This window comes from Dasypus novemcinctus, chromosome 1 (genome assembly GCF_030445035.2).
Source record: "Dasypus novemcinctus isolate mDasNov1 chromosome 1, mDasNov1.1.hap2, whole genome shotgun sequence".
NCBI lineage: Eukaryota > Metazoa > Chordata > Mammalia > Cingulata > Dasypodidae > Dasypus > Dasypus novemcinctus.
The window spans coordinates 192,642,097-192,668,910 of record NC_080673.1 but is presented as its reverse complement, the minus strand read 5'-3'; the positions used below and the strand labels follow the sequence as shown (position 1 = coordinate 192,668,910).

The window sequence follows — 26,814 nt, the reverse complement described above, 5'->3', positions numbered from 1 at the left end:
TTTTTGATGATAATTGTCGGTACTGGCTACTATATGCTTCAAATAGTTCAGGCTCTTTAACTATAGTACTCATTTAATTTTCACCACAAGCTGGTGATGTTATACCTGTTTTGCAGATGAGGAAATGGAAGCTCTGGCTACCAAGCAAAGCATGGATGAAAACCCAAGAATGTGTACAGTGAACGCTCTTGCTCTCTCGACTCCACCTGCAGCATCTTAGCCTCTGGAACACACCTGCCTGGCGTGAACCTCAGGAGATCTTTCTCCAAATAACTCTCCCAGCAAGGCAATGTTTCCTGAGTGGATGCGGAACCCCCTTTTCCCTCCAGATGAAGTGTGGGGCTAATGTGGATAGGCTGGATCTCTGGGAGGGGGTGGTGGTGGATCAGCAGCAGCCGGTTACAAGGTGGTGGTGGGGGCCATGACAGGAGGGGACAGTGGGTGGCAGAGTTGTGCTGTGTGCCCAAAGGGTTGTAGAGGAATCACTACTGTGCTTGAAACCAACCATGAGCGATCAACCAAACCTAGGAATGGTCCCTTCTGTACAAGACAGGAAGAGAAATAGCAACTCAGGTAGGCTGGACTGAGAATGGCAAGCAGGTGCGCAGAGGGCTTGGAGGCCAGTAAAGGCACAGCAATTAGTTGTGACTCTGACTTAGGTTACTGGACATATGTGAATTGACAGCACCATCTCTTTCCCTTTAGCTATGGGTGAGGCACCCACACTATACAGGGAAGGGGCTGTGCATGGGAGGGAGGGCGTGCACTGACTTCAGAGTCCACAGACCTGATCCCAGCAGCTTGCCAGCTGGGAGTCCACCTAACCTCTCTGAACCAAGTTCCCATTTTCAAAAAGGACCCCTTTCTCTCTAAGAGTCTCTCTTCCACTGACCTGCTTTCAAAGATGCTCTTTCCCACTTGAGATCCCATCTAATCCAAGGGGAGAACTGCTTCCCTGGAACTGCCTACCTTTCCAGCTACGGGGAAAACTTGACACCCGACGAGGCAGGAGCAGGCAAGGGGACTTAGGGACATACAGCTCAATTGCTAACACAGTCCCATAACTTGTCCATCTCGCACCACCCTGCTCCCCGCCACACCCCCGTATTCTAGGAAGACAGCAGGTGTCTCCATCTCTCCGACCCCACACTTTCTCCACTGCCCCTATCACGTCCCCCTGATGGTCCTTCCGGCATGAAGGGCTTGAGGGCTTGGGTGGGTGGAGTGACAGGGAGGAGGGGTTTTCAGGAAGGAAGGAGCAAAGTATCTCCCAAAGCATAATTCGTTCCCCAGTTCACATACTGCTAGGGTATTTTTTTTTCCCTCTTGAACAGATAAGATCATACCCTAGGGTTTATTTGAAAATACCAGCAAAGCGCCATGTCTCAGCACACTGGGTCTCTCTGGGAGGAACCGTAGGTCAAGTTCTTCCAGTAGGCTGTACAGCACCAACAGTGAGCTCTAATTAATAGTTAATAGTACAACTCTAACAGGCTTTCATCAATGGTAACAGATGTACTATACTAACGCAAAGTGTTAATAATGCAGGGGATACGAGAACTCTGTATTTTCTGCATTTTTTTGTAAGCCTGTAACTTCTCTAAGTTAAAAAAGAAAAGTCCAAAGGGATTTTTTGCTGACATTCAACTTGGTGATGTACGCTTTTCTCCAACTGTCAATTGAGTTCATTCATTTAACAAATATTAATTGAGCACCTATTATGTGCGAGTTACATTATTAATCTGGGAATTCAGCAATAAATAAAACAGAGACCCTGTCCACAGGGAGTTGGCATCCTACTAGAGCAAGAGAGAGGAAATAAATAAGCAAATTGACAGGGATCCGGGTTTCTTGGAGCTTAGAGACAAGATACCTTAGAACCAGAGGGACCCTCTAAAGACACAGAGATAGGGAAGGAGATGAACAAGTTTTTTCTAGTAAGGGCTAAGTAAACTCTGGAATATTTCTCATTACCTAGCCTGAATGTAATTTGAGGAAATGTTTTTTTTTTTTTAAAAAAAAAAAGAAGCATAAAAGCCAATTCTTACTTTCCTCCTCAGAAATACAGAGCTCCCAGCCCCCTGGAAGGCATCAGGGAAGAGCTGTGGCTTCCAGCCCAGGGCCGGCCAGGGGTCTGCCCAGCCGGGCATGGCGAGCCCAGGCCGCCAACGGGTTAAGGCAGCAGCGCCTGTGCTTGGAGCGCTGCGTGTACCGTCAGGCGTTCCTAAGCAGGCGTCTGCTTGCCTGTCTCCCCAGTCCTGGGCTGCCAATCAGCTGTCACTCGCCAGCACATCAGCGGTGTGTGCATATCACCAGGCTGTCAGCAAGGCAGATGATGAGACTCAGCTCGAGACTGTCAATCATCTTTGTTTCTCTTCTCTGCTCGGGAAATATTTTGGCTCGGAGAAACAAAGAAACCCAGGCAACAATGGTCCATAGTCAGGCATTCACTCCCGAAACAGTCACTGATCTTGCCTCACCCCCAAATGATGGTGGGGGCAGAGGAGGTGGACTGAGGGAAGAGTGAGAATCTGTTTTATTAGCACAGGCATTAAAACTGGAATTCTAGTCCCCTGAGCTGACCCTGATGGATTCTGGAACTAACAATGGACAGGAACAGAAAACAGTGATAGCTCAAAGTTATCTGAGCTTATGCCTCAGGAAAAAAAAGTAAAGAGCCTCAAGATTGATGACTGCTTGGTTCAAAATTACTCACCATTGATCAGGAAGCCTTTTGGGGAGAGAGTAATTGTTGGACTGCTGAGTTCATTTATCTCCCAGGGACTTCTAAAAGTGCAGCTTCTGAGCCCAGCTCTCCTCCTCTCTGGGTCCTGAGGCTGCTCTGGGTGCCCGCCACACTTGGGGACACAAGTTAAATCATCAGGACTCCCATGAAATGGGCTTCCCAGTGCTTGTGGAGGAAGTTAGGTTGACGTAAAGTACTCTAAAATAGCCCACTCTCTGGCATGTTCACCTGCCCTTCTCATCCAAAATATTTATTGACGATATTCCCAATCCCTAAAAAAACCCACAATACACATGTCTAAAAAGAGGTTCCTGGCAATGAGTTTAATTGGACAGCAAATCCACAACCCATTCTCTCCTGGGCCGACCAGTTTGCCACAACTGCAACATCATCTGCATATATTACCATAAATAATCCACTAGAATGAAGCACTACCTCCAGGTAGCACTAAGATGTCTAAGGCCTCTCTAAATTTAAAAAAAAAAAAAATTTCACCCTAGTGGCTTTGAAACAGATTTTGCAACCATCAGATCTTCTAATCATGGTTATCAAGAACCTTTTTATCAATTTCCAAATGTTCTGGATTGACTTGTTCATCCTATGTCTGCTTCCATCATCATCTCAGTGTTTGTGAAGCCAGGATGCTCGACCTTCTGACAGTTCCTTTCTTTCGTGCAATACTGATTTCTGAAAACACATCTCTCTCTGATCTAACCGGACATTAATTGCTTTTGTGTTGATGACGTATCTACGCCTCCTCTTGGGCTAATAGCACAACTAGCAAATCTGAGCTCTGAGAAGTTGGCTGAACCTAATCAGGACAGATCAGCTGTTACCCAAGGTGCTACAGGCTGTAATTTGAGGATCTTTACAGGGTTATTACTCGTCCAAAGGACAAGAAACTGTAATTCTGTCAACACTAATCTAAAACTGCATGTTCAAAGCAGCTGTGGATTTGCCGCTCCCCAAGAAAAGATAGCGCCTGTCAAATAAATACCTGTGATAATTGATAAAAGGGCATTAGAAGGAGGTGGCTGATCCAGTTACGCTGAGGAGTTTTTTTTAAAAGGAACCTTCAGGAGTAGAACATTGGGTGTGAAGTGTGAGCCATCGAGGGTAAAGGAGGGCCCAGTTTGGTTCCCGCTCCTCATCGGGTGGCTTGGTTCAGAGATGCCTCTCGCTAAAGAAGCAAGTGCCCAAACATTCTAATCCTCAAAGGCAATCTCTCAGCGCTGACTCGGCTGCCACACGTTGACAATGCCTTGATGGGAAGCAAGAGCCTTGTCAGGAGAGCAGGATTTATTGTCAGGCTGTCAGCCCTGCGCGAGTCTCTCAAGACCCCCGTGGTTTTCTTACCGGTGCAAAAAGAGGGAATATTAGAAAAATAAACTTCTTTCTTACTGTATCGCTTTGGTCCATCTTCCAAACAAAATGAAAGGGTTAATGTGGCGTCATCTTCAAAAAACTCAGTGGCAAATGCATCCCACCAGAGGTTGTCACTGTCCTGCAAAGAGACAGATCATTTATTTAACAGGGAAGAGGGGGGTTAAGGTCTCAAAGCGGGAAGGGAAGAGGAAAAGGAACAGCTCAGTCGCCCCTTGCTCGCTGGTTACTTAGCATATGCATGGGGGTGGTCTAGAAGGGGAGGGGCAATGTGGTCACTCTTCAAATTAACCACCTCAGATGGGGGCTGAATTCCAATTCAATACACCAGTTAATATGAACTGAATGAAAATTAATTCTCGGGGACATATTTGGGGGAGATTTAATAAGCATTCTACAGAACACAATGTCACATTTTTTAACAAAAGAGTTTGCTTTTAATGTAAAATAGATTCGATTTTTCTCTCTTTGCTGTTTTAAGAGTCCATTCTTTACAAACAGAAACGATAGGATTACAATCACATTAAGGATGGTAAGTTTTAAAGGCAAATTCATTTGAAAAGGAACGTGCATAGCTCTCCTCCTTGCAAACATCCCTATAAAAGACACAGGTATTGGTACCTGGATATACAGAGATAGATGGGTTTACCCATAAACAACTGCCCCATGGATACAGATTGTTCTCAAGGATTGCTGATGATAGGCAACCACTAGTTTGCTATTGAAACAATTACTAAAAATAGAGCAGAAAGCAGACCATCCACATGGATCTTGTTTGTTTGTCTTGGGTTGAATATTTCCCTCTCCCATCCAGAAAACACTTTGGAATTGGTCCAGTTGAGGCAGTGAGAATCTCTGACAGTGAATTAGGAAGGGTATACAGGGTTTCCTATTTCAAGGGGGAAGAACCTTACCAGGCCCCTCATCCTCTCCTGATTTAGCCTCACATTCTCAACACAGTCTTTTTCTGGAAAGCTGTTGGTTAGTGCCAGATTTCAGGACAAGATGCCTCTCGGCTGCCTGGCAGCAGGGGGAGGGGGCCAGAAAGGAAGCCTGCTGCTCCCCACCCCTAGCCTCCACCGTTCCACACTGGCCCAGGCGAACACAGCACCAGCCTCTCTTCTTCCCATTAAGTCGTTCTGCCTCTGACAACATTAAGTTGTTGTCACTGGCAGGCCTCAGCCATGAGCTTTCAGTCCTGACAAGAATAATTAAGGGGCCATGGAAGATTGATGCCATCCCCAACTTGAGAAAAGAAGCAGCCCAGACAAATGATTTTTTTCTCCCCTCTTTCTTGGTATCTTACCAATCAACATACCCGAGGCCCATACTTTTTTTATTGAAACACATTACACATAAAACCACCCAGGAGCAATTCATTGGTCCACACACAAACCCCCCACACCCTCTTTTCTGCCTTCAAAAACAGATTTTTACTGAGCACGTACTATGTGCAGGGCCTCAGAATAAACAGCTGAATGAGAGATTGGCTCCTACCCTCAAAGAACTCAAAATCCTGCAGCAGATGATAAACAAATAAGTAACAGCTAGGCTCGCTCCACATCTGAGACCTTGGCGTGAGCCCTCAATGCCTTGGGGACTTTCGGAGCTTTTAGAAAATCAGTGAGCATGGAAGCGGAAAAGTTGCTGTGGAAAGATACCTTGCTTGGAGGGCTGCATGCACTAGTTTTGTTTTTTAATTCAAATTGCCACACAGATTGAAAAAGAATAATAGTTAACATTTAGCTAGCATTTAGCACATGTCCCTCACCGTTCTAAGTACTTTATGTGTATTTTATCACTTAAACTGCTTTCTCACCCTGTTTCTTGTTTTTCTCTCCCCACTGGAGTATAAGCTTCCTGCGGGCAGGAGGTCTGTTTCTCTTGTTGAATCTCCAAGCATGGAGAATGGTGTCCAGCTCCATTATTACCCAATAAAAGAACAATGAATGGATGAGGCAGCTCACGTGAGGATCCCCATTTTACATCTGCAGAACCGAAGCTTACGTGGTAAATGAAACTTGCCCAAGGACACCGGGCCCATACACAGTGGAGCTGGACTTTAAATTCAGACACTCACATTGGAGATTTGCCTCCAACCTCCGCTCTGTGCAGCTGCCTTACACATTTCCTCCATCCTTGGCTTAGGATTCAGAAAGGGAGTTGGGATGAGCCAGAGGAGAATATTTTGTCTCAAATTGGTCAAAAGCAGCAGCAGGCTTTCTCTTTTGAGCTCCTTGCTCTGCTGTACCACCCATTTCCGGGACTCTGGCCCAGAAGGTGACCTCACACTGCAACTGGAACCGCATGATTGGAGGAATTCACCCCTGTGGGAAACCCTCGGACCTCGCTTTAATCCCAACACTGCACCCCTGTGTACAGACATGTGGGCAACTTATTTTACCTCCCTGAGCCTCTTTCCCAATTTGGCAATTGAGGAGGAGGCAGAGGAGGAGCTTGACAGTGTCACCCACCCTGCAGAAAAGATGTGAAGGTTAAATAATTTAGTGGATGTAAAGTGCCCAGCAGAGTGCCCAGAACATAGAGGAAATCAATGTAATGTCCATTTCCTGCCTCAATCTACCATCTTTAATATCATTTTTAGCGAATGAAACATTCCACTCTCCAAGGGACGGCATCAAAAATCAACTTTATAAAACAGTCTGTTTATAAAACAAGGGCTTTTCCCTATCACGTCAGCTGTTTGAAACCCAGTCACCAGGCAATAGCATCTCTCTGCATCACAATTAAAAACCCAAGCGGAAATTGATAAGCTTCTTATTGCCCTGCTAATTATTCAGAGGCCCAACGTCAAGGTCAGGGACTCCATCTCCATTTTCCTGTAATGGAACTCTTGGTCTCTGGCACTTGAGCTAGAAAATGGACAAGTGAAAAGTGAAAGCCATGACGAGTGCCCAGGCTGGGCTGAGGTCACTGAGAGGAAAAAGGAACTCAGGCTAAAATGAGGTTTGAGAATTGTCTTTGATTCCACAGGTCCTAGATAAGTGAGTTTCAGCAGAAGCTGAAAGAGGCACTATGATCCATGTCGTTTGATTCACACTAACTGCAAAATAACTTGTGATGAGCCAAAGGCTCAGGGAATTTCACAGCGGGTTTGCTAGGAGAAGATTACATTAGGAAACTACACAAAAGCGTGGAAGAACATTCCAGACATTAAAAAATTAATATTTTTATGTAATTTCATGATGCCAGGCACAGACTAGGCACATACTTTTTTTTTTTGGCAGATTGAATGAGAATTCCTTCTTGTACTATCACAAACTCAGCTCAAGAAGTTACTCTACAGTTTTCAAGAGACTTGATAGTTGACTCCACTTTGTCCTTGACTGACATTTTTAAGTGGGCATAAACTTACATATGTTTTTTTCTAAATTATAATTATCACCTGCCTTCTACACACATATAAAGCTTTTGAATTAGTTCTTAGTTATAAGAAGTCAAATATTTATGTAGGAAAGAGAACAAATGGACTAGAGCTCTAAGAATAATGTCCTGAATGTCCAGTAGACGCCAATCATGTGCTGGCTGTATGCAAAGGCGGCAGAATATAACGGAAGGAGCACACACTGGGAGCTTCTTAATAGTGCACACAACCAGGGATTTTCTAGTGCTTCCCGTGTATTGAACCATCTTATACTCACAAGCGCCATAATTGCTACCAGGGGGCAGGTCACAGCTGTGAACCAGGCAGTGTTAATAGCAAATTTATGGTCTTAGCTCTTTGTTACAATGCCATGAAATTATGAATTCTGCCTTGTAATAGTTGGATGAACTTAGGCAAGTCACTTAGCTTCTTTGAGCCATTTCCTCAGTGGCTTGTGAGGACTGGAGAAACCACCTGGAGAATCGTAGCTTCTCAGTAAATGGCAGGCATTATTATTAATTATGATCTCATTTGACCCTTAAGGTATTTACAAATAGTAAATCTGAATTTCAAAAAGATTAGCCTGGGAAATGGTTGCGGCTCAACCAGTTGGGTGTCCACCTACCACATGGGAGGTCCTGGGTTGGCGTCCCAGTGCCTCCTAAAGAAGACAAGCAGACACCACACCTGCTGCAACGAGCTAGATGCCATACCCGCTACAACGAGCAGATGCCTAAATGAGCAGATGCTACAAGCCAGCAGATGCCACAGTCCATGGGGAACGGATGTGGCTCAGGCTGTTGGGCACTCGCCTCCAGTGTGGGCAGTCCCAGGTTTAGTTCTCCATGCCTCCTGAAGACGGCAAGCAAACAATGAGAAGACAGACGAAAGAATCATCTGGAATGGAGGGGAGGGGAATGGGGATAAATAAAAATAATAAATAAATCTAAAAAAAAAATTAGGCTCAATATTCATCAGACAGCTAGAAGGTGGTGAAGCTAAAGTTCACATCACATTTTCCTAATTCTAGTCTGTGTTTTTTCCCAAGTAACTTTGCTTAAAAAGTGACTTCCCACATTAGGCTGAAGACCAAAATTATTAACAAGGGTAGAAGAAGAGCACTGGCTAGAGGAAATTCTACCTGAGCTGATCTCCTTCTCTAGCCTTTTCAGCTTCGCAACCCTTCCCCCATCTTCAGGCGGTTTTCCTTACAGTAAGAATTTTTTAACCTCTTGCTTCCATTTTGCTGCCTGGTATAATTCCTGGGATCATTTAAGCAATGTTTTAGAATAAATTTATATAAAAAAGAAGCTAGGAGGAGCTGAAATGCTGGTACAAAGACCTCTGTTGAGATAGGGGATGTGGCTCAAGCAGTTGAGCCACATGGAAGGGCCGAGTTCAACTCCCTGTGCCTCCCTGAAAAACAAAAACAAACAACAAGCAAAACAAATGAAAAAACCAACTCAGGGAAGCCCATGTGGCTCAGGGGTTGAATACCAGCTCCCCACATACAAGATTCGGGGTTCAATCCCCAGCCCCTGGTGCCTCAAAAGAAAAAAAAAAAGGAAGAAAGGAAAAAAAAAAGACCTCTGTTGAACCAAATTAAAAAAAAAAAACTCTGGCAGAATATCTAACAATCTTTACTGGTTAGAAGCTGAGTTTTTAGCCATACCTCATCAGTTGTGGACCACCAGAAATATCAGCACTTCCATCTTCCAACTTGTCCTTGTTAGTCACCTAGAATAGCATGTGCCCATGCAAGAGAGAGACCACTACTTTGCTTGGACAGACGCAAGAAAAAGAAAGGGCCCAGGAAATATAAAGGAAAATGAACCAGGTAGAAATTCTGCAATTCTGGGCACAGGGTAGCAGTCCTGCCTGTTAGTTGTAAATGTGACATCTCCATTATTTAAAAAACGGAAGAGCTATCAAATTCCCATTAGCCCTTGGCAGGCAGGCAATGTGGACAAGCTCACCAGTAGGAGGTTGCATAAGTTACCAAGGCCACTTGGAAGCAATGGTCGCAAAAAGAAGCTCCTGAAGTTTGGTTCCATTTAAGAATCCATTGGGGAGCAACGTGAGTTGATCACTCTCACACAAGGCAGGTAATCACCTCACGTCAAGCTCATGTGGAGGTTAACCTAGAAGGGCTTTGAGAATGGCCAGCAGATCAAGACCCGAGAAAAGGTTATGCTAAGTGCCCTTAAGATGCTTGTCTGCAGATAACTCCAAGCTCATCTATTACTGGCAGATATAAACGATGCATACTTGGTGTACGTATTGTAAAAGAAGTTCCACTGAAAACCATTCTAACCAAGCTAGAAAAAGAATGAAGCCAGCATAGTGAGGGGCCAGGAGTTTGCCTCCCGGCTCTGCTTACATGTATCTGCAGGACGACACTCAACAAGTCACCTTTCTGGGCCCAGGGCTCCTACATCACTGTTTTGCCCCTGAGCCTTTGCTTTTAATTTTTTACTTTTTTTTTTTTTTTCACCTGGAATGTCCAGTAAATCTCATGCCACAGTTCTCGGACTCCTCCATCACTGTCTCCTATGCTAGACAGCTTGACAATTCTGCCCCCATTAAAAGACGTACAAAGCATGTATCAAGGACCACCTTGTAATATACATTTATCTAAAGATCTGACTGCTGCGGCGGCTTGTGAGTTACTTAAGGATAGGAACTGGGCATCCTCAGCAGAGTTCCCGCCTATAAATTAGCACCCAGAAAGGGATTAGAAAAATGGAATGAACCACAAGGAGGCTGTACCCACACAATGAGTGAGATTCCTTCTCTAATGTTCTGGGGATCTCACAGAGCCTAAGCTCAGTGGCTAAGGGATCAGGACATTTTTCAAGCCAAGCCTTCTCTCTGCTGCACCCTGATGCCTTGCTTTCATGTATGGGAAAAGTTCAGACAGAGGCAGAAATTTTAAAAGTTATCTCATATTCACATTAGTATTCCATTGAACCACCTTTTGGATATATAATTTTTGTGTCCTTTCCAGTGAAAGGTTGGTTTAGATTCCTTATAGCACATGTAAATACTTTGCAGGTAATAATGAAGCCAGGATTTATTTCATTAATTTTTAAAAATAGAAAAGTGTGCAAAGGATAATATAATGAAGACCCATGGGCCCATTGCTCAGAATGAACAGTTATTAACTTAATATTTTATTGGCTTTATGTTTTAAAAAAGAATTAAAGCTTGTAGATAAAAATTTAACGTCCCGGGTCCCCCATTTTTTGCTCTATTTTTCTCTGCCCCTCTTGCCTCCCACCTCCCCCATAAGCAAACTTCTCAGGAATTTCATATGGCTTTTCCTAGCCACCTTTTATATTTATATATATATACATGATTCCATCATCTGTAGTTCTATTTTATATTTTTAATGGTTTATGTAAAAAATGGTATCACACATTATATTCTCATCTTTAAACTTTCTTTTTCACTCAACATTATATTTCAGGGACCAATCCACATTATATATATGGGTCTCTTCTTACCTAACAGAGCTACAGAGTAGTATACTAAATGAATATAATGCATTTTACTTAGGCATTTTGCTACTAAGGGTCACTATGTAGTTTCTAATTTTTTTACCATTGCAAATAACGCTGTGATACATCTCTTTGTGCTGTCCCTTTGTGCAAATGTGTAAGAATTTCTCTAGGGCACATACCTAAAAGGGGACATGCTTAGATATAGAGCATGTATGTGTCTATGTTTTGGTTCTTCCATTAGGAGGTCCCTGTACTTTCATCTTAAAGACACGTCATCTGGCTGATGTATGAATAGAGATAAGTGATGCAATTCTAGGTTGGATCTAGGATCAAGATCAATGTAAATCCCAAGAGTCCAGTTCTGCAAGGAGACAGATGAGTGTCCAGAAGTCCAAAGAGGATGAAATAATGAAATAAAAAACCAAGTTTGCCTGTAATTCTCCTAAAGGAGGAGTGTATCCTGGAGGCAAAATTAGCCCAAATGGGGGCTATTTCTTGGCACTGATATTAGAAAGTAAGCTTAGGTGTTTCATGGTTCTTCAAGATGACTCAAGGGGCTAAGAGCAAGGGCAGTGAGCTGGCTCCACACAACCCGCTTCTCATCCATGACACACCTGTTCCAAACAGACGGATGCTGCCCAGTTCTTGCTGTTGTTTAGTAGCTGCACAGGGCAAGACTAGTGTAGAGTGAATATTAATAAGCAACAGTGGGATTCTTTTCCCCAAAGCTGGAAAGTAAGAATAGCATGGGGCTACCTCCAGGTATATACAGATGAAATTAACTCTGCCTGAACACAGGCAGGGAAATGCTACCGACTAACTCAGTATATTTTAATTAGGTTAAAATACCATTGACGCTTCTCCATTCTAAATAATCTCTTACCTGCATTTCTGTGATTAAAATCTTTGATCCTTTTGTCTTATCTCACAGATGAGCCCAAATTCCACTGGCAGCCAAACCATATATCAGTATGAGAGACACACTCATGTCAAATAGCAGAAGAGAGTCTTAATTATAGTTAAAAATCCACAATGGCATTCTGCTTCCCTCTCAGAGTCTCCTCTGTTCCCAACCCTGTCCTTTTCCACCCAAAAACAGGCTCCTGGAGCCGGGGCTGCCCCCTGGCATCTTTAACTTGAGCACTGACAGGTTACGTGGGATTTTGCCAGAGTAATTATTTTTCAATTCAACAATAATGAGAAATTACCATGGCAACCACTTGTCACGTGGTGCACATACACCCCCTCCAAAGAGTGAACCATAACATAAAGCATCTATTCCTTGAAAAAGATGTGTCTTCAAATTAAATAAACTTAAACAGGTCAAAGTGGAGAGTGGGTACCTGAGGGGATCTAAGAGTAGGGATGTTGGAAGGGCACTGGCTTCCTTCAGGATCTTGTGTAATCATTTTTCATCTTGGAACCCCACCCTCTGGTGCACGCACACACATAGACAGCACCCTCTTAATTTCTTACCATTCTGATCACTTCCTTTGTATACGTCAGTTAGTTCACCTCTTTCAGAAGATACTAAAGAAAGGAGGGACGTGCATTGGAGGAACTGAGGCAAATGAGCAGCACTTGGTCACTGGTCACATCTGCTTTCCCTAAATTTCTCTGCCTGACACACCAATGTATCAAGACAGGAGGCAATAGATAACCCAGATCTTGTGCCTTCTGCCTCTTCTTTTGGTAGAGGGTTTGTCACAGTCAAGGCAGGGCAGTTCATTTACTTCTCCTAACTAAAAATGCCTTTTAGCTTGCTTAGTCTATAACCACACCCTTTCTCCAAAGCTGGGTGTCTTGTATCAAACCACGGTTATCCCAAATAGCAGCCAACTGTGACAGCCACCATTGTAAAAGCATTGCATAAATAGACTTACTGAAACCTCACACCAACCCTGTGGGATAAGTCCTATCACTAACTCCATTTTATACGACTTGAGGCACTGGGAAAAGTAATCTGCTTAAGGTTATATAGTTATCGAGTTGCAGAGAGAGGATTCAAACCTGGGGTTTGGGGTTGGACTTTTATAACCACTCCCCTATGCCGGTCCTTTATCCAGAACAATATTCTTCAAAATGTTTATGAGGGCAAGGAGAGGGAAGAAGAGGTGTGAGATGGGGGCATTTTCAGGACTTGAAGTTGTCCTGAATGATATTGCAGGGACAGATGCAGGGCATTATGTATCTTGCCATAATCCACTGAATGGACTGGGGAGAGTGTAAACTACAACATAAACTATAATCTATGCTGTGTAGCAATGTTCCAAAATATATTCACCAAATACAATGAATGTGCCACACTGATGAAAGAGTTTGGTGATGTGGGAGGAGTGGGGGGGGGGAGCGGTATATTGGATCCTCTTATATTTTTTAATGTAACTTTTTGTATGATCTCTGTATCTTTAAAAAAATAAATTTAAAAAATCTATTAATAAAAAAATGTATATGTCTTCTTAGTTGTTTTAACATCCAACTCTAGGCTAAGTTCACTGATCGTTAGGGGTACCCTCCCCCTGAATAGATAGCCCAAAACAAAACTTTCCACCACACCTACAGAATTCTAAATCAAGATACAGAAATAAAAATAGTAAGGTAATATCATTTGCTCTTTCCAGCTGATAATTACACAGGCATGCAATGGGGCAGGGAGGGAATTTTAAATCCTCCCCTCCCCTTTTAAATTTATGGTTATGGAATTTCTTATTATTGCATATCCCAGGGATTGTTTTTTCTTTCTTCATACTTAACTCTGGTTTTGTTCATTCTTGGGCAAATGGCATTTTATTTAACAGGAAACATTAGATATTTTAACAGAGAGATTCTAAAATGACATGTTACCAAGATAGATAGAGCATCCCGGGGTTTCACTCACAGAAAGACAAGAAACTTGGCATCCTGCAGATACAGCTTTTCAGCTAAAGAAACATCAGTGTCCCCCACTCTATCCCAAAACCTGGGAAATTTATGTTTTTCAATCTCCATCCTCGACCCACTAATTAATTAATTGTGAGCATTCCAAAGATATGCTAAATTGCATACATTTTTATGTGCTCAAAATTGAACTTATATGGCACTTTCTTTGGAAAGCCTTCCTTGTTGTAGCTTATCATGATGCTATATACCTTTTTCTTGCCACTGGACATATCATAACTATGAAATAATTATTTTCAAGTCTGGCTCCCTGTAAGCTTCATGAGGGTAGGATCTATATGTACATCTTATGCATTATGCATATACAGCACCTAGCATGTATTTAATGAGTGAATGTATTTATTTAATGAGTGAATCAAAGAAAGTGCTAAAAGTTTCATAAGGCATCATATCCTAGTCCTCACAATATCCCAAACAGATAGATTTGATAAATTTATTTCCCAATTTAAATGGGGGAATCTGAGTCCTCAAGATGTTAAGAAATTTATCCAAAGTCAAAGAACAAGTAAATGGCAAACAATGGAATTGAATCTCTTCTGATTCTTGAACTTGAGCTTCTATCTACAAGGGTGCACTGCCTTTTCTGCTCTAAAATGTGCTGGTGTGAAAGAGAACTGGTGTTTTTTTCCATAATTAAGTTTTCTATTTATACTCAAACTTGGGAACATGTATTCTAATACATCAAAAATAATATTCATGGACCCTATCAAAACTGCTTTAAAAATGATGTAGGTAGGCATTACTCCAGAAGGACAGGTCTTGTTGACACCAGGGACACTGGGCATCATACTTCATATTACATCATACCATCTAGGTGTGAGGGGTCGTGAGATGTGGGATAATCTGATTAAGGCAGCAACTCGTATATCTTGGAAAAGCTCACCATAAAATCAGGCACAGAATCTCTGCTCCAACGTGAGCACAGCACACAAGAGTACATTTCTGGAAAAGCTTGCAAGATGCAGAAAGTGATTTTGTGACTCACCCAATTGCATCTGAATAGCTGATCAAATGACAGGGATCATTCCTGGCAGCACCGCTAAAAATCGAAGCACTGTACCAGAGGAGTGGTAGTCAGAAGCCACTAAACAAGAAAACTCAAGTGTTTTCCTCTCCATACTTGAAAAATTGAAAGAAGGTTTTTGTTCACAAAGCTAAATATATGACACGCAGCACATCCTCAAAAGCCAGAAGGAAAACAATAGATTTCCATGGTGATGGCCAAATGCTTCCATTTTCTTCTCTGCTCAAGTGTCTGTTTACCAGGGTATTTACACTGTCTCTAATATGCTGATGGCCCCCAAATCTGCATTGCGGCTTCCACCTTCTCCCTGGGACTCTAGAACTGTGGTTCCAGCTGCCTCACTGACAACTCCCCTCAGTTATGGTAGCAGCGTCTCGGGCTTCGCGTGGGCCAAAGCCAGACCCCCAATTTCCACCTCTCTGCAAGGCTCTTTGCCCAGGCTTTTCCCTCTCAATGACGCGATTCGGCCTCCCAGTTGCTGAGTCCATTTTAGGACTTTTCCTTAATTCCTTTCTTTCCCCGACCCTGCGCCTCCAACCCATTGGCAAATCCCATAAATCCACCTCCCACGCAGAACAGAAGCCCTGGCCGGCTCCTTCTCTCCACGCCAGCTTCATCCGGGCCTCCAGGCGACGCAAGCGTGAGCGCTTCCTAACTCACCGGCACCCTGGCTCCCTCGGGGCCGTTGCTCCATAGAGAGGCCTAAACATCTTCTAGCAGCGTAGTTGGCAGTTAGATGACGTCACTTCCCTATCCCCGCCGCCCAGGTTCCTCCCTAGCTGCTGGTCGCCACACATTACCGGGCACAGTGGGGACTTTATTCCCTCCACTCTCCCCACAGCTCCTACGGCTAGGTCCCAGCCACCGGCACTTTTCTTCTGTCTTGGGACCACACCCCATCCTCCTTAGGGACCTCTAGCAGTTCCAGCCCTGAGGGGATCCTTTCCTCCACCTGACCTGGAGTTCTCCTCCTTGTCTTTCAGACCTCAGGTTTCCTGTCACCTTCTGACCAGCCAGTCTTAACAAGCCAACTTGCTATCACATCAGTCTGTTGCATCCTCTGGGAAACACTGATCATTATGTTTTTTTTGTTGGATTGTTGTCTTCCTACCTACTTAAAAATGTAAGTTCACTGAGAGCATGAGATCCTGCTGCTTTATTTATGGGAGTGCATATATTAGGTGCTTAATAAGTGACGACCTGACTAAATGAATAAACACAAAAATGTGTTAAGCAAACAAGGGAAAAGAAAAGATAAATCTATCAAGAAGACCTCGTTAATCTTTCTCTTGAACTTCCATGGAGCAGCCATTTATGGATCCGCACATCCCAGCTGATGCCAACTGCATAATAGAGTACCAGGAACTCATCAGAATCTTTTATTCACTTTAATTTTTAAAATAAATATATGCCATGAATTAAAAGCATTAAAAATATTCATGGCCTTTGACTCAGTAATTCCGTTTCTGGGAATCCATCCAAGGGACATAATCCAAAAATATGGAAATTATTTATATGCAAAAATATTCACCACAGGAACATTCATAATAGCAAAAGACTAAGAACAATGAGCTTGTCCAATAAAAGAGGAATGATTCAAGAAACTATGATAGGTCCTCTAGAAAGAAAAGAGGAGTCGTTAAAAACCATGTATATACATGGTTTATAATACCCGAAAAATTCTTATGCTGTAATGTAAAATGAGGAAAGCAGGATGGACACACGGAGGAGTAAGATAGAATGGGATCTGAGAAACAGACCGAACATGCATGGGGTCTGGGAATATGATAGAGATGACATCACCAGGTATGGGGAAAGAATGAACTCTTCGGTAAGTCATGTAGGGACCAATAGACTTTTCACATGGAAAAAAGAAATAAATTAGAAGCTAACATACACAACCAAACATCAACTCCAGGGGATTAAATATCTAAATAAAGAAAAGCAAAATTTTTCGAACTATTAGAAAAAAGAATAGGAGAATATCTGTCTTTATGACCTCGGAACGGAGAAAATTTCATAAACAACACACTAAAAGGAAAAGCATAAGAGTAACAAGATATACATTCAAATACTTCAAAATAGAAACATTTCGTAAGACAGAAGACATTATAAACAGTGATCTGATGTAAGTGACAAACCTGGAGAAGATTAAAACTAGAATATATAAAAAAGCACTACAAATTAAAAATCAATACGATACAAAAGCACAAAGGAGGTAAAGTAGGATTCAAAGGAAATAACTCAACGTCATCACTAAAGCTGTTAAAAGCTGCTCTTTTGCACTTGTAAGGAAGAAAATGGAAATTAAAACTAGGGCATTGCACATCCATCTGATTGTCAAAAATCAGAAAGTCAAACAATCCAGCAACACGTGGGTACGTGGGAAGCAGGACTCTCGGATGCCGCAGTTGCTTCACATCACGTTCTGTGCAAGGCCCTGTGCACGAGGTGGGCAGGCTCGGGGCTACCTGTGCACTCATCACCTGCAACTCCCCTGGAAGGCCTCTGCACCTTGGCAGACTTTTCCCTTTCTCCTCCCATCTCTTCCCCTGCAAATATTTTTCTCATCTGTATTTTCCGTGTTTTCCCTCCCATCTTTCACTCCTTCTCTAAAGCATCCATCCATGTCTTGCCTCCATCCTGTAACCTCTCAGGCCTTCCGTCCTACAGAAAACTATCCTTCTTCTAAACTGGGTACGTTATTTATTTTTTAAATTTTTCCATTACTGTGAACCTTGTGGTAACTACTCCTGTAGTATATTTTTATTTTCTTTTGATTTCCTCATGTCTTATTCCTATATTTTCCAGTCTCAGCAATTAGACTCTAAACTGTAATGATGAAGCCATTATCTTCTTCACTGGGTTGCTCTTTGCATTCCTGTTTCTTACATGGCACACATTTATTGTGCATTTAATAATGAACAGAGCACTGTGCATTGTCTATTTCCAGCTTTATAGCAACATTACCAAGGAGGTACTATTATTAACCTCATTTTACAGATGGAAAAAACCCTGAAGCTCAGAAAGGTTAATTAATTTCAGCACAGTCACACAGCTGGTAATGTTAGAATCAGTGTACAAACAAATATAATCTGGCTCCAAACTCATGCCTCTTAACTGCTATGTGATAGATGATAGCTAGATAGACCAGGTAGTTAGATAGACCAGGTAGTGGGTAATAGGTAGATGACAGATAGATAGACAAATAGGAAGAAAGAAAGGACTGTGGAAAAAATATCTAGTAATCAAAGGTCATATAAAAGGTGTTCGTGAATGCTCTTAGCAACATTATTTACAAGAAACAAGAAGTAGTTCAAATGTCCATCAACTGATGAATGAACAAAATACAGTGTCCACATATAATGGAATACTATTAACAATAAAAAGAACAAAATATTGATACATGCTGTGTATTAGTCAGCCAAAGGGGTGCCGAAGCAAAATACCAGAAATTGGTTGGTTTTTGTAAAGGGTATTTATTTGGGGTAGGAGCTTGCAGATACCAGGCCATAAAGCCTAAGTCACTTCCCTCACCAAAGTCTATTTTCATGTGTTGGAGCAAGATGGCTGCTGACAGCTGTGAGGATTCAGGCTTCCTGGGTTCCTCTGGGCTCAGCTCCTCTGTTTTCTCCGCAAGGTCAGCTGTAGACTATGAGGCTCTCTAGGATTTGCCTCTCTCCACAAGGTCAGCTGTAGACTATCACGCAAAGGGCTCTCTCGCTCCCTGGGGCTCCAGCTTCCGCACCAAACTACACCATCAAAACTCCAACATTAAAAGCCCTCTAACTCTGTCCTTTGCCATACCTTTTATCTGTGAGTCCCCACCCACCAAGGGGTGGGGGGCTCAACACCCTACTGGCACAAGAGGTTTACCTGATTAATATAATATCCAATATGATCTAATATGCCCAGAGGAAAAGATCAGTTTACAGACACAATCCAATAATTCATCAATAATATCAAACTGCTACATGCTGCAACATGGATGAACCTCAAAAACATGATGCTAAGTGAAAGAAACCAGACACAAAAGAATCATTGTATGATTCCATTTATATAAAATATCCAGAAGTTTAAGTATATAGAGACAGAAAGCAGCTTACTGGTTGCCTAGGGCTGGGAGTGGAAATGGGAATTAAATGTAAATGGGCAAAAGGGATCTTACTGAGATGAAGGAATTGTTCTAATACCAGATTGTGGTGATGGTTGCACAACTCAGTAAGTTTACTAAAATCACATTCTTGTGCATTTAAAGTTGGTGAATTTTATATTAGGTAAATCATAACAATAAAGTCTTTAAAAGGGTCTTCTATAAGAAATACCGAGGGTAGGCAGATATTAGAAAATTAACAGTGCACGTTTCCATGTAAAGTCTTATTCACAGTGTGTTCTCACATGCGCCATCTCACTCGGCATAGGCAGTAAGCTCGACTAGGCTTGAAAGGAAAGGATGACCACTTAGGCTGGAATGACTCTGAGAATGGGAATATTAACCAGGCATTTAAGAATTAGAGTTTGGACAGAGTGGAGAAGGAAGGCACTCTAGAAGCAGATGCACATTCAAAACTTAGAGAAGAACTCAAATATGAAAATCCCTTTATAACATGAATCACTCTTGATTAAGAAAATACACATGACCAGGGTTATTTTTAACTCAGTGATGCTTTAGAATGAATTTTCATTTTATATAGGTAAACATCCTTTGAAAAACAGAGCTAAGCATGGGGTACCTGTGGATTATTTACTCCATTTACAGATAAATCTTGATATATATGGATCTGTAAATACCTGGTAATAACTCCAAATTCCTATCTCCTATCCCTGCCCTCCCTCTCCCTCCTACTCAAAAAAATTTTAAATGCCCTATGATACAATATTTCAAAATTTGGGAGCTACAAGTTCCCATAAAACTTCTATCAATGTGAAACTGTCTGCCTGATGCTAATAGGTAAAGGGGTTATTTGATATAATGCATTTGGAAAGCATGAGGTTAAACAGATATCAACAGATTACTGCAGATTCTCAGAGTCCTTAAGTACACTAATGTGCTCTATGAATACAGAGGACATTAAATTCAGTAGTGTCCCACATTTCTTGATAATGAAACTGCTTTTTTTTCAAAGTACAACTACTTACTTCTTGCAGAACACTGGTGGTTCACATAACACAGATTGAGAAATGATACTCTAAACAATTTTCAGAGTTCTAAATAATGTGAATCCCTGGGCTGGGAAATAGCCAGGCATGTTCTGGGTCACCCACGTGGTACAGGTGAGCAAAGCCTTAAACTCTTTCAATACTTTCTTAGGATAACTCTGGGCAAAACTTTCTTCCCACCCAGAATGTTCCACTGCCATCACTAGACGCCCACTGGCATCGAGGGACTGGGTAAGAAGCTCTCCTTCCTGCTTACCATTCCATTCATCTAGATACAGTCAAAAGGATGAGCCTGTGTCCTAATGCTTGTGGACTTTGGAGTAGACAGCCAAGGGCTGAAGAACACTGAGGAGCCTGCATGTAGAGGCACATCTCTTTATTAACAAATCATTTTTGCTCCCCCGCTCCCCATTGAGCACAGGCGAAGCCTGGTTCTGGGTGTGGTGCTGAATGCTCTCCTCCAGGGATGAATCTCAGGGTAGGTTGGAGAAAGCTACAGAAAGGGCTTGGAAAGGAGAATATAATAGGGAGGTTCTTCTTAAATTTGTGTATTGAGTTTTTCTACCCAGTTGACTTATTTTCTTTAGAGTTCCCATTATTTCCCTGGAGAGGATCTTGTCGGTAGCTGTGGTGGTTTCAGAGAAGGCAAACGTCTAACGGGTTGCCCAGGCACCTCCTTCCACGAGAAGGAGAATCCACCAACCCTCTCTGCCCCCGGGATTCTCAAGCAGACAGGATGGAGTCGGGCAGCGTTCTTGGGTTCTGGATTCAGCTGCTGTCTGTCCACGGGTTCCTCTCCTGAAAGCTTTACCACTCTGGGCCTCAGTTTCCTCTTCTGCAAATAATGGTGTGACCACTGACAGCGTACCAGGCCCCGCTCTGAAAGCTTTCCACGTTGAGACCCTAGGGTTTCTCACAACATCTCTGGGAGAGAGGTCTTTTATTCCCATTTTACAGATGAAAAACCAAAGCACAGCCATGTTAAATGATGTGTCTCAGGGCAAAAACAGCCATGAAGTCAGTGACCCACTTTGGATGGGGAGCTGGTGACTTAACCAGGCTAAGCCACAGTCAGCTCTTGGCTGCTTGGGTGCATGAGGCAGTGGGGGGGGGGGGGGGGAGTGGGGGGGGGGAGTAGACTGAATTCATATAACTGGCTTGGTGGCAATCTGGATTGCCCTTGTTGTGAGGTTCTTGCTGTAATACACTGGCTGCATAGTGGTTCAAAGCCTGGGTGAACTGATCCAGTTCAAATCTCGCTTCTGCTGCTTACTTGCTGTGTGGCGGCAGGCAATTTGCCTAAGCTCTCTGCACCTCTGTTTCACTGTGCATAAAAGGATGTAATAACACTATTATTTGTTGAGAATTAAATTAGATGATATACAGTCCATTGCCTGGAAGAGTGTAAGCAACCGAGAGCGGGCACTGTTAGTAAGTGAGGGAGAAAAATTTCCAAGGTCTGGTTCACTGTGGATATTAAGATATTAAATATCACATGTTAGTAACACATCTTAGAGTGCTGCCTGCATACCTTGCAAGCAGGCAAGTTGAGTCTGCAAGTCCCCACCATCACTCCCAAAGGAACTCTGGGCAAGTTACACAATCTCAGTTGCCTTCGCCGTCAAATTGGGAATAATAACTATAGCTGCCTCACAGTGCTGTTAGGAGGAGTAAATGATTGGAGGCACGCAAAGTGCCTAGAACAGTGCCTGCCACACAGCAAGCACTCGATAACGTGTTGTTACTGTCAGTGTCAGATGACGTGAAAGACACCAAATGCAGGGTTCCCTATTCTCAGGAAATTTACAGTCCAAGGAAGCACTCTTTTACACAGCAAGAGTGCCCTCCATTGGTTTAAAAAGGGGCTCTCCTCTCTTCCCCCTCATCAGACTGCAAACTCCTGGAGGACAAGATCAGCATTTTATTTTTCACCTTATCCCTTGTGCCTTCTGCAGGGCCTGCCTGGGAAAAAGGAGAAGTGCAATACATATCAAGGTGAGTTTTCAATGCACCCTGACTGAAGCAAAGCTTCTATTTTGCACGCCAACTTCCAGTCTACGGTTGTACACGGTTTGGGCTAATTTGCATCTCAGCATCTCAGAAAGCTCTGCATTTTGCTATTCAATTGGCTTCCTTGTCAGCCAGGGATCACAACTTGCAAAGCAAAAAAAAAAAAAAATAGAGCTTTAGAAAATTGTGGCTTGCCTGCCAGGCACCCATATTTGGACCTGCAGGATTTTTCACTTTTCCCCACCCATCCCCATGGGATTCAGGCAGCTGGGTTCTAAATCTGACCCCAGTTCTTCTTTGCTGGGTGATCATGAGCTTGTCCAAATCAAAGAATCCTTGGAGTCTGAAGAGGTCTTTAGATGTGCTTTGCAGCCTTGTTTTCCACGTCCGTCAAATAAAAGGGCTGACTTGGGAGATGGAAGGTCTCTCGATAGTGTCCTGCTGGAACACTCACTGGCACAGGAAGTTGCTGTCCTCCAAAAGAATGTGCCCCAATTCCCCCTCTTGCTGGGCTCCAGGGAAGTCATTGTGGAAGGGTGGGGGTTGGTCAGGGCTAAAGCAGAGACAGTACAGCCACTAAGGAATGCAAAGGAGAAATTTCTCATCCCACCTCCTTCCCATGTCCAAGGCCATTCCCAGCAGGGCTGGCAAATGGACATCGGTCCACGTGGTCAGTCTAATGGCCCAGTAGTGGTTCCCAGGACTCTGAGTTCCTTCATACAAGCAACTGATATTTCCTGAGCATCCGCCAGGTGCCAGTCACCCTCCTAGGCACCGATGGCAAAGCAGTGAACAAAAGGACACCAAACCTTGTCCTCATAGAGCTTAGATACTAGTGGATGACAAATAAACAAGATACGTCAGCTAAATATGCCATGGAATAGACAATGGTAGGATCACAAGGGGAAATAATACAGCAGGAAATGGGGACAGAAAGTGTGGGGAGGATGACATTTCGGATGGTCCCTTGAGAGCAGGGTTTCTTGAACTCAGCACTACAGAGCCTTTCAGCTGATGATAGTTTGCTGGGCATGGTAGATGTTTAGGCACATCCCTGCCTCTACACACGAGATGCCCATATCACCCCACTGTGACAATCAGAAATGTCTCCAAACATTGCCAAATGTCCCCCGGGAGGCAAACCTGTGCTGGGTTGAGAACCACTGGTTTAGAGAGAAGCCTGAGGAAAGGGAAGGAGGCAAGGAGCCCACAGCCATGCCCGCTCTCAGGCAGCTCAGGGCAGTCGCATCCTCTCAAGAGAGGATTAATTGCAATTTGTGATGAATGTTATGGAGGAGAAGGACAGGTGCCACAGGGGCTGGGAGGTGAGAAATGTCTACACTGGGAAGGTGGCTTTTAAACTGATCCCTGAGCAAAGAGAGGGCCGGAGAGCTTGGCACAATGAAGGGAGGACCCAGCACATGCCAAGCTGAGGTAGAAAGATACTGCTGCACCAAGGGGGAAATCAGACTGCAGGAAGAGCCAGAGGCAAAAGGCAGGTGAGTGGGCAGGGGGGGGGGGCGGTGCTGGGGAGGGAGGTTGTATGAAACCACACAGGACTTAGCAGCAGTAGACAGCACGGGGGCTCTCTTCCGTGTGACGTCGTGGACTGATTTTTGTCATTTTTAAATTTTTGTTTCTCATGGAACCGTTTTAAGTGGGCAAGCATCCTGCTGAACCGAGTGTTCTATGTTCTGGGTACCCGCACGGCCAGGCCAGGGGACCTCCCTTCTTGGGAAATCTTCTCCCGGGTGAGCCTGGGGCCAGGCTCGTTGTAAGGGTGACCTGAGACGGGTGCGAAGGCGTGTGAACTGCGCCTGGAGCACGGAGCATGCTCGTAGCCCTGGTCCCGCTGGATGTCGTTATGCTTCAGCAATTTTTAGCCACTCTCTGCCTCCCTCTCCCTCGGCAGCTCACCAATGCCGAGGGCAGATGTGTCGCTCGTTTAGCTTTCATACAGACTCTCCTTCTCCAGCCCTGCCTCCCACCCCCCTCCCGATCCCCAAAACAACTCGGGCCTCTGCTCGGAGGATGGGCATAGCCTCTTCCTTTGTCCTACCTGGTTGCAGCTTATCTGCACACCTGGACTTCATGTTCCCTACAAATAGTCCTTCCTGGGAGAACGTATTTCCACTTGAAAGCCAAAGTCACAGATGCCTTTTCCATGCTTAAATACTTTAGGGCCCCACACTTGTATGTTAACTCTCGGACCTGCCTGGGATGACCTATGAGGGTCATCTAACCTCCGCTACCCCCCCCCCCACACACACACACAATATCCTGCCTCCTTGTAAGTCTATAGTGCCTACACAAAGCCTTTCCCCCATCTCGTGGTCGAGAGAATTCCTACTAGTCAATACCGCAGAGGCTCCGATGCCCTCTCACCCCACTATCCCCCGCTTCCACCGCCTCTGTCTGTACTCACATCCTCGGTGTGCTTTTGGGGTGACAGGTCCATCCTACTCAACCTGCAATGCCACCACCTGACATAGCCACTGGCACCCAGCAGGGCCCCTTTCCCATCCAAGTCGATGTCACCTGCCTGTACCTTATTTTATCCTTATACCAAGCTAGTGAAATAGCAAGGACAGGCATTTTATATATGAGGAAGCTCAGGCATAGGGAGGTTAAACAAAATTTCTCCAAATCACCTGGTAAGCAAATATCAAAGCCATAACCCACATATGAATCTTCTAACTTCCAGGAACTGGACTATAATTCTGAACATTTTTTTTGTGTGATGTATATATATATCTACAAAAAAATACAATTTGCAAAAATGATGGGGTGGGGGGTGGGGAACAGGGTATATGGAAACCTCTTTTTTATGCTTTTTAATATAACATTCTTTGAGATCTATTACCTTTAATTTAAAAAGTATTAAAAAAATAATGAAAATAATTTTTAAAATTTTTGAGAAAAAAATTAAAAGTGTTGAAACTCAATATATGCAATATAAATATACATACAAAGTGTTCCTGGACTTGTTGTCATCACAATAATGTAATAAGAGTAACAGTAACAAATGTCTAACCATTATTGAGCCTTGCTCCTCAAGGCAGTGTGCTAAGCACTTTGCAAATCTGTCTCATTTGATTCTTGAAACATTCCTAGGAGGGAGAGATTACTATTTCCAATTTGCAGATGAAGAACATAAGGCTCACAGAGGCTAAGGAATGTGACCAAGGTCACTTAACTAGTAAATGATAAAGGCAAAATTCAAATCCAAGCAGTATACTCATAAGCCTTCCTATGTTACTGCTGATCCTTATTAAATAAAAATAGGATTCCTTTTACTCCAGGTGGAGAAGAGGTGTTATCAATAGTGAGCTGCAAGAGACTGGCTTAAACAGTCCACTAGATGTGATTTGCTTTATTCCCAAGTCCCAAACGCAGATATTTTCCCTGTGGCTTATGTTTCAGGAAACCACACGGCAGAAGGTGGGAGGGCGGTGGGGATGGCTTTGTTTTGAGGTCCAGAAGGTTGGTCAGCCTTGTAGCTCTAACACACTCTCTATGGATGACCTTGGACAAGTCATTTTACCTCTCTAAGGTGGAGAGTCATTTCCTCCTCCGTAAAATGCAGGGTATTTATACCTATGTGTCCAAAGTTGCTGTGAGGCTTAAATGAGATGAGGTCTTGATTATTTTTAATTTCATTCTTTCAAAGACCACAAAAGAAAGTTAACAAGCAAGAACTACTGATTTAGGGAACAATGCACCATGCAAAATAGATACCAAATCTGTTTAATCATTTTCTTGTCCAGTTATCCTGACTGAAGGCTAAAAATTATTCTGCAGTAATAAAGGGAATTATAATATATGATTGTAGAAGCTTGGAGAGTAATGCCAGCACACAGGCAAGTGATTACATATAATCACAAATTAAAAAGAAAGAAAGGAATGGAAAGAAAAGAAAAAAAGTCAAAGACTACTCAAATAGAGAAAGGCTATTTAATAGAAGAAACTCTCTTTTCCCTAGAATTCCAGTCAACAGGCATTTTGGCCACACACAGCCATTAGAGACAGGTCTGATTTAATGAAAATGCAAAAACCAAGGACAGATAACACAATGGTACGGCAAAGGGCCACTTCTCATATCCCTGCCACCAAACTGCAGGCCACAGAGAGGCTGAAAGGCTTGTACCAGCGACACCCGGCTAGAGACATGATCCCTGGATGTCAGGTCAGCCTCGCCTTTTTGTCAGAACGCAAAGCAAGCAGAGCTTTGAACAAAGCAAAGGCCAGGCATCAACCACACCATGGGTGGCCATCCAGGCCTCCTGTGAGCTCACGAGGAGGGAATGTGAGGTCTGGCTTCGCCTCCCTTTGGCCTTGGCAAGAAGCGAGAACATAGCCCCTTTCCTTATGCAGGATTTGATGAACCTCTGGGCTCCTCTTCCTGGCCATAAAAATCAAATGCAATTTTAAGCAACTTTCCTTACGGCAGAAACATGTCAGTCAGACTCCTGTGAACTCTTTCAGTTTCAGAGAAAGACTTGTCTTCCTGACACCATCCTGTACCCCTTGGCCCCTCGTGCCTTGCCCGTCACACGCCAGTTTGCTTTCTGTTCTCCGAACACCCCAAGTAAATTTCTGCTTCCAGGCCTTGCCTGTAAGATTTGTCTTCTGCATCTGTACCTATTATTTGGGTCTCTGTCAAGTG

The 26,814-nt window shown here is 43.4% G+C and overlaps 1 protein-coding gene across 12 annotated transcripts in view; it reads right to left on the bottom strand.

Moving 5' to 3' along the window:
• The window catches only part of LDB2 (LIM domain binding 2), a 386,211-nt gene that overhangs the window by 232,588 nt on the left and 126,809 nt on the right, over positions 1-26,814 (bottom strand). For 10 of the 12 annotated variants that reach the window (XM_071217180.1, XM_058300580.1, XM_004474229.3 and 7 more), the window contains exon 2: positions 4,148-4,250. In XM_071217180.1, coding sequence (XP_071073281.1) covers positions 4,148-4,250 — 103 coding nt within the window. Of the gene's footprint in view, positions 1-4,147; positions 4,251-15,541; positions 15,625-26,814 lie in introns of those variants that run through there. The other 2 variants (XM_058300589.1, XM_058300621.1) reach the window with 2 other exon arrangements.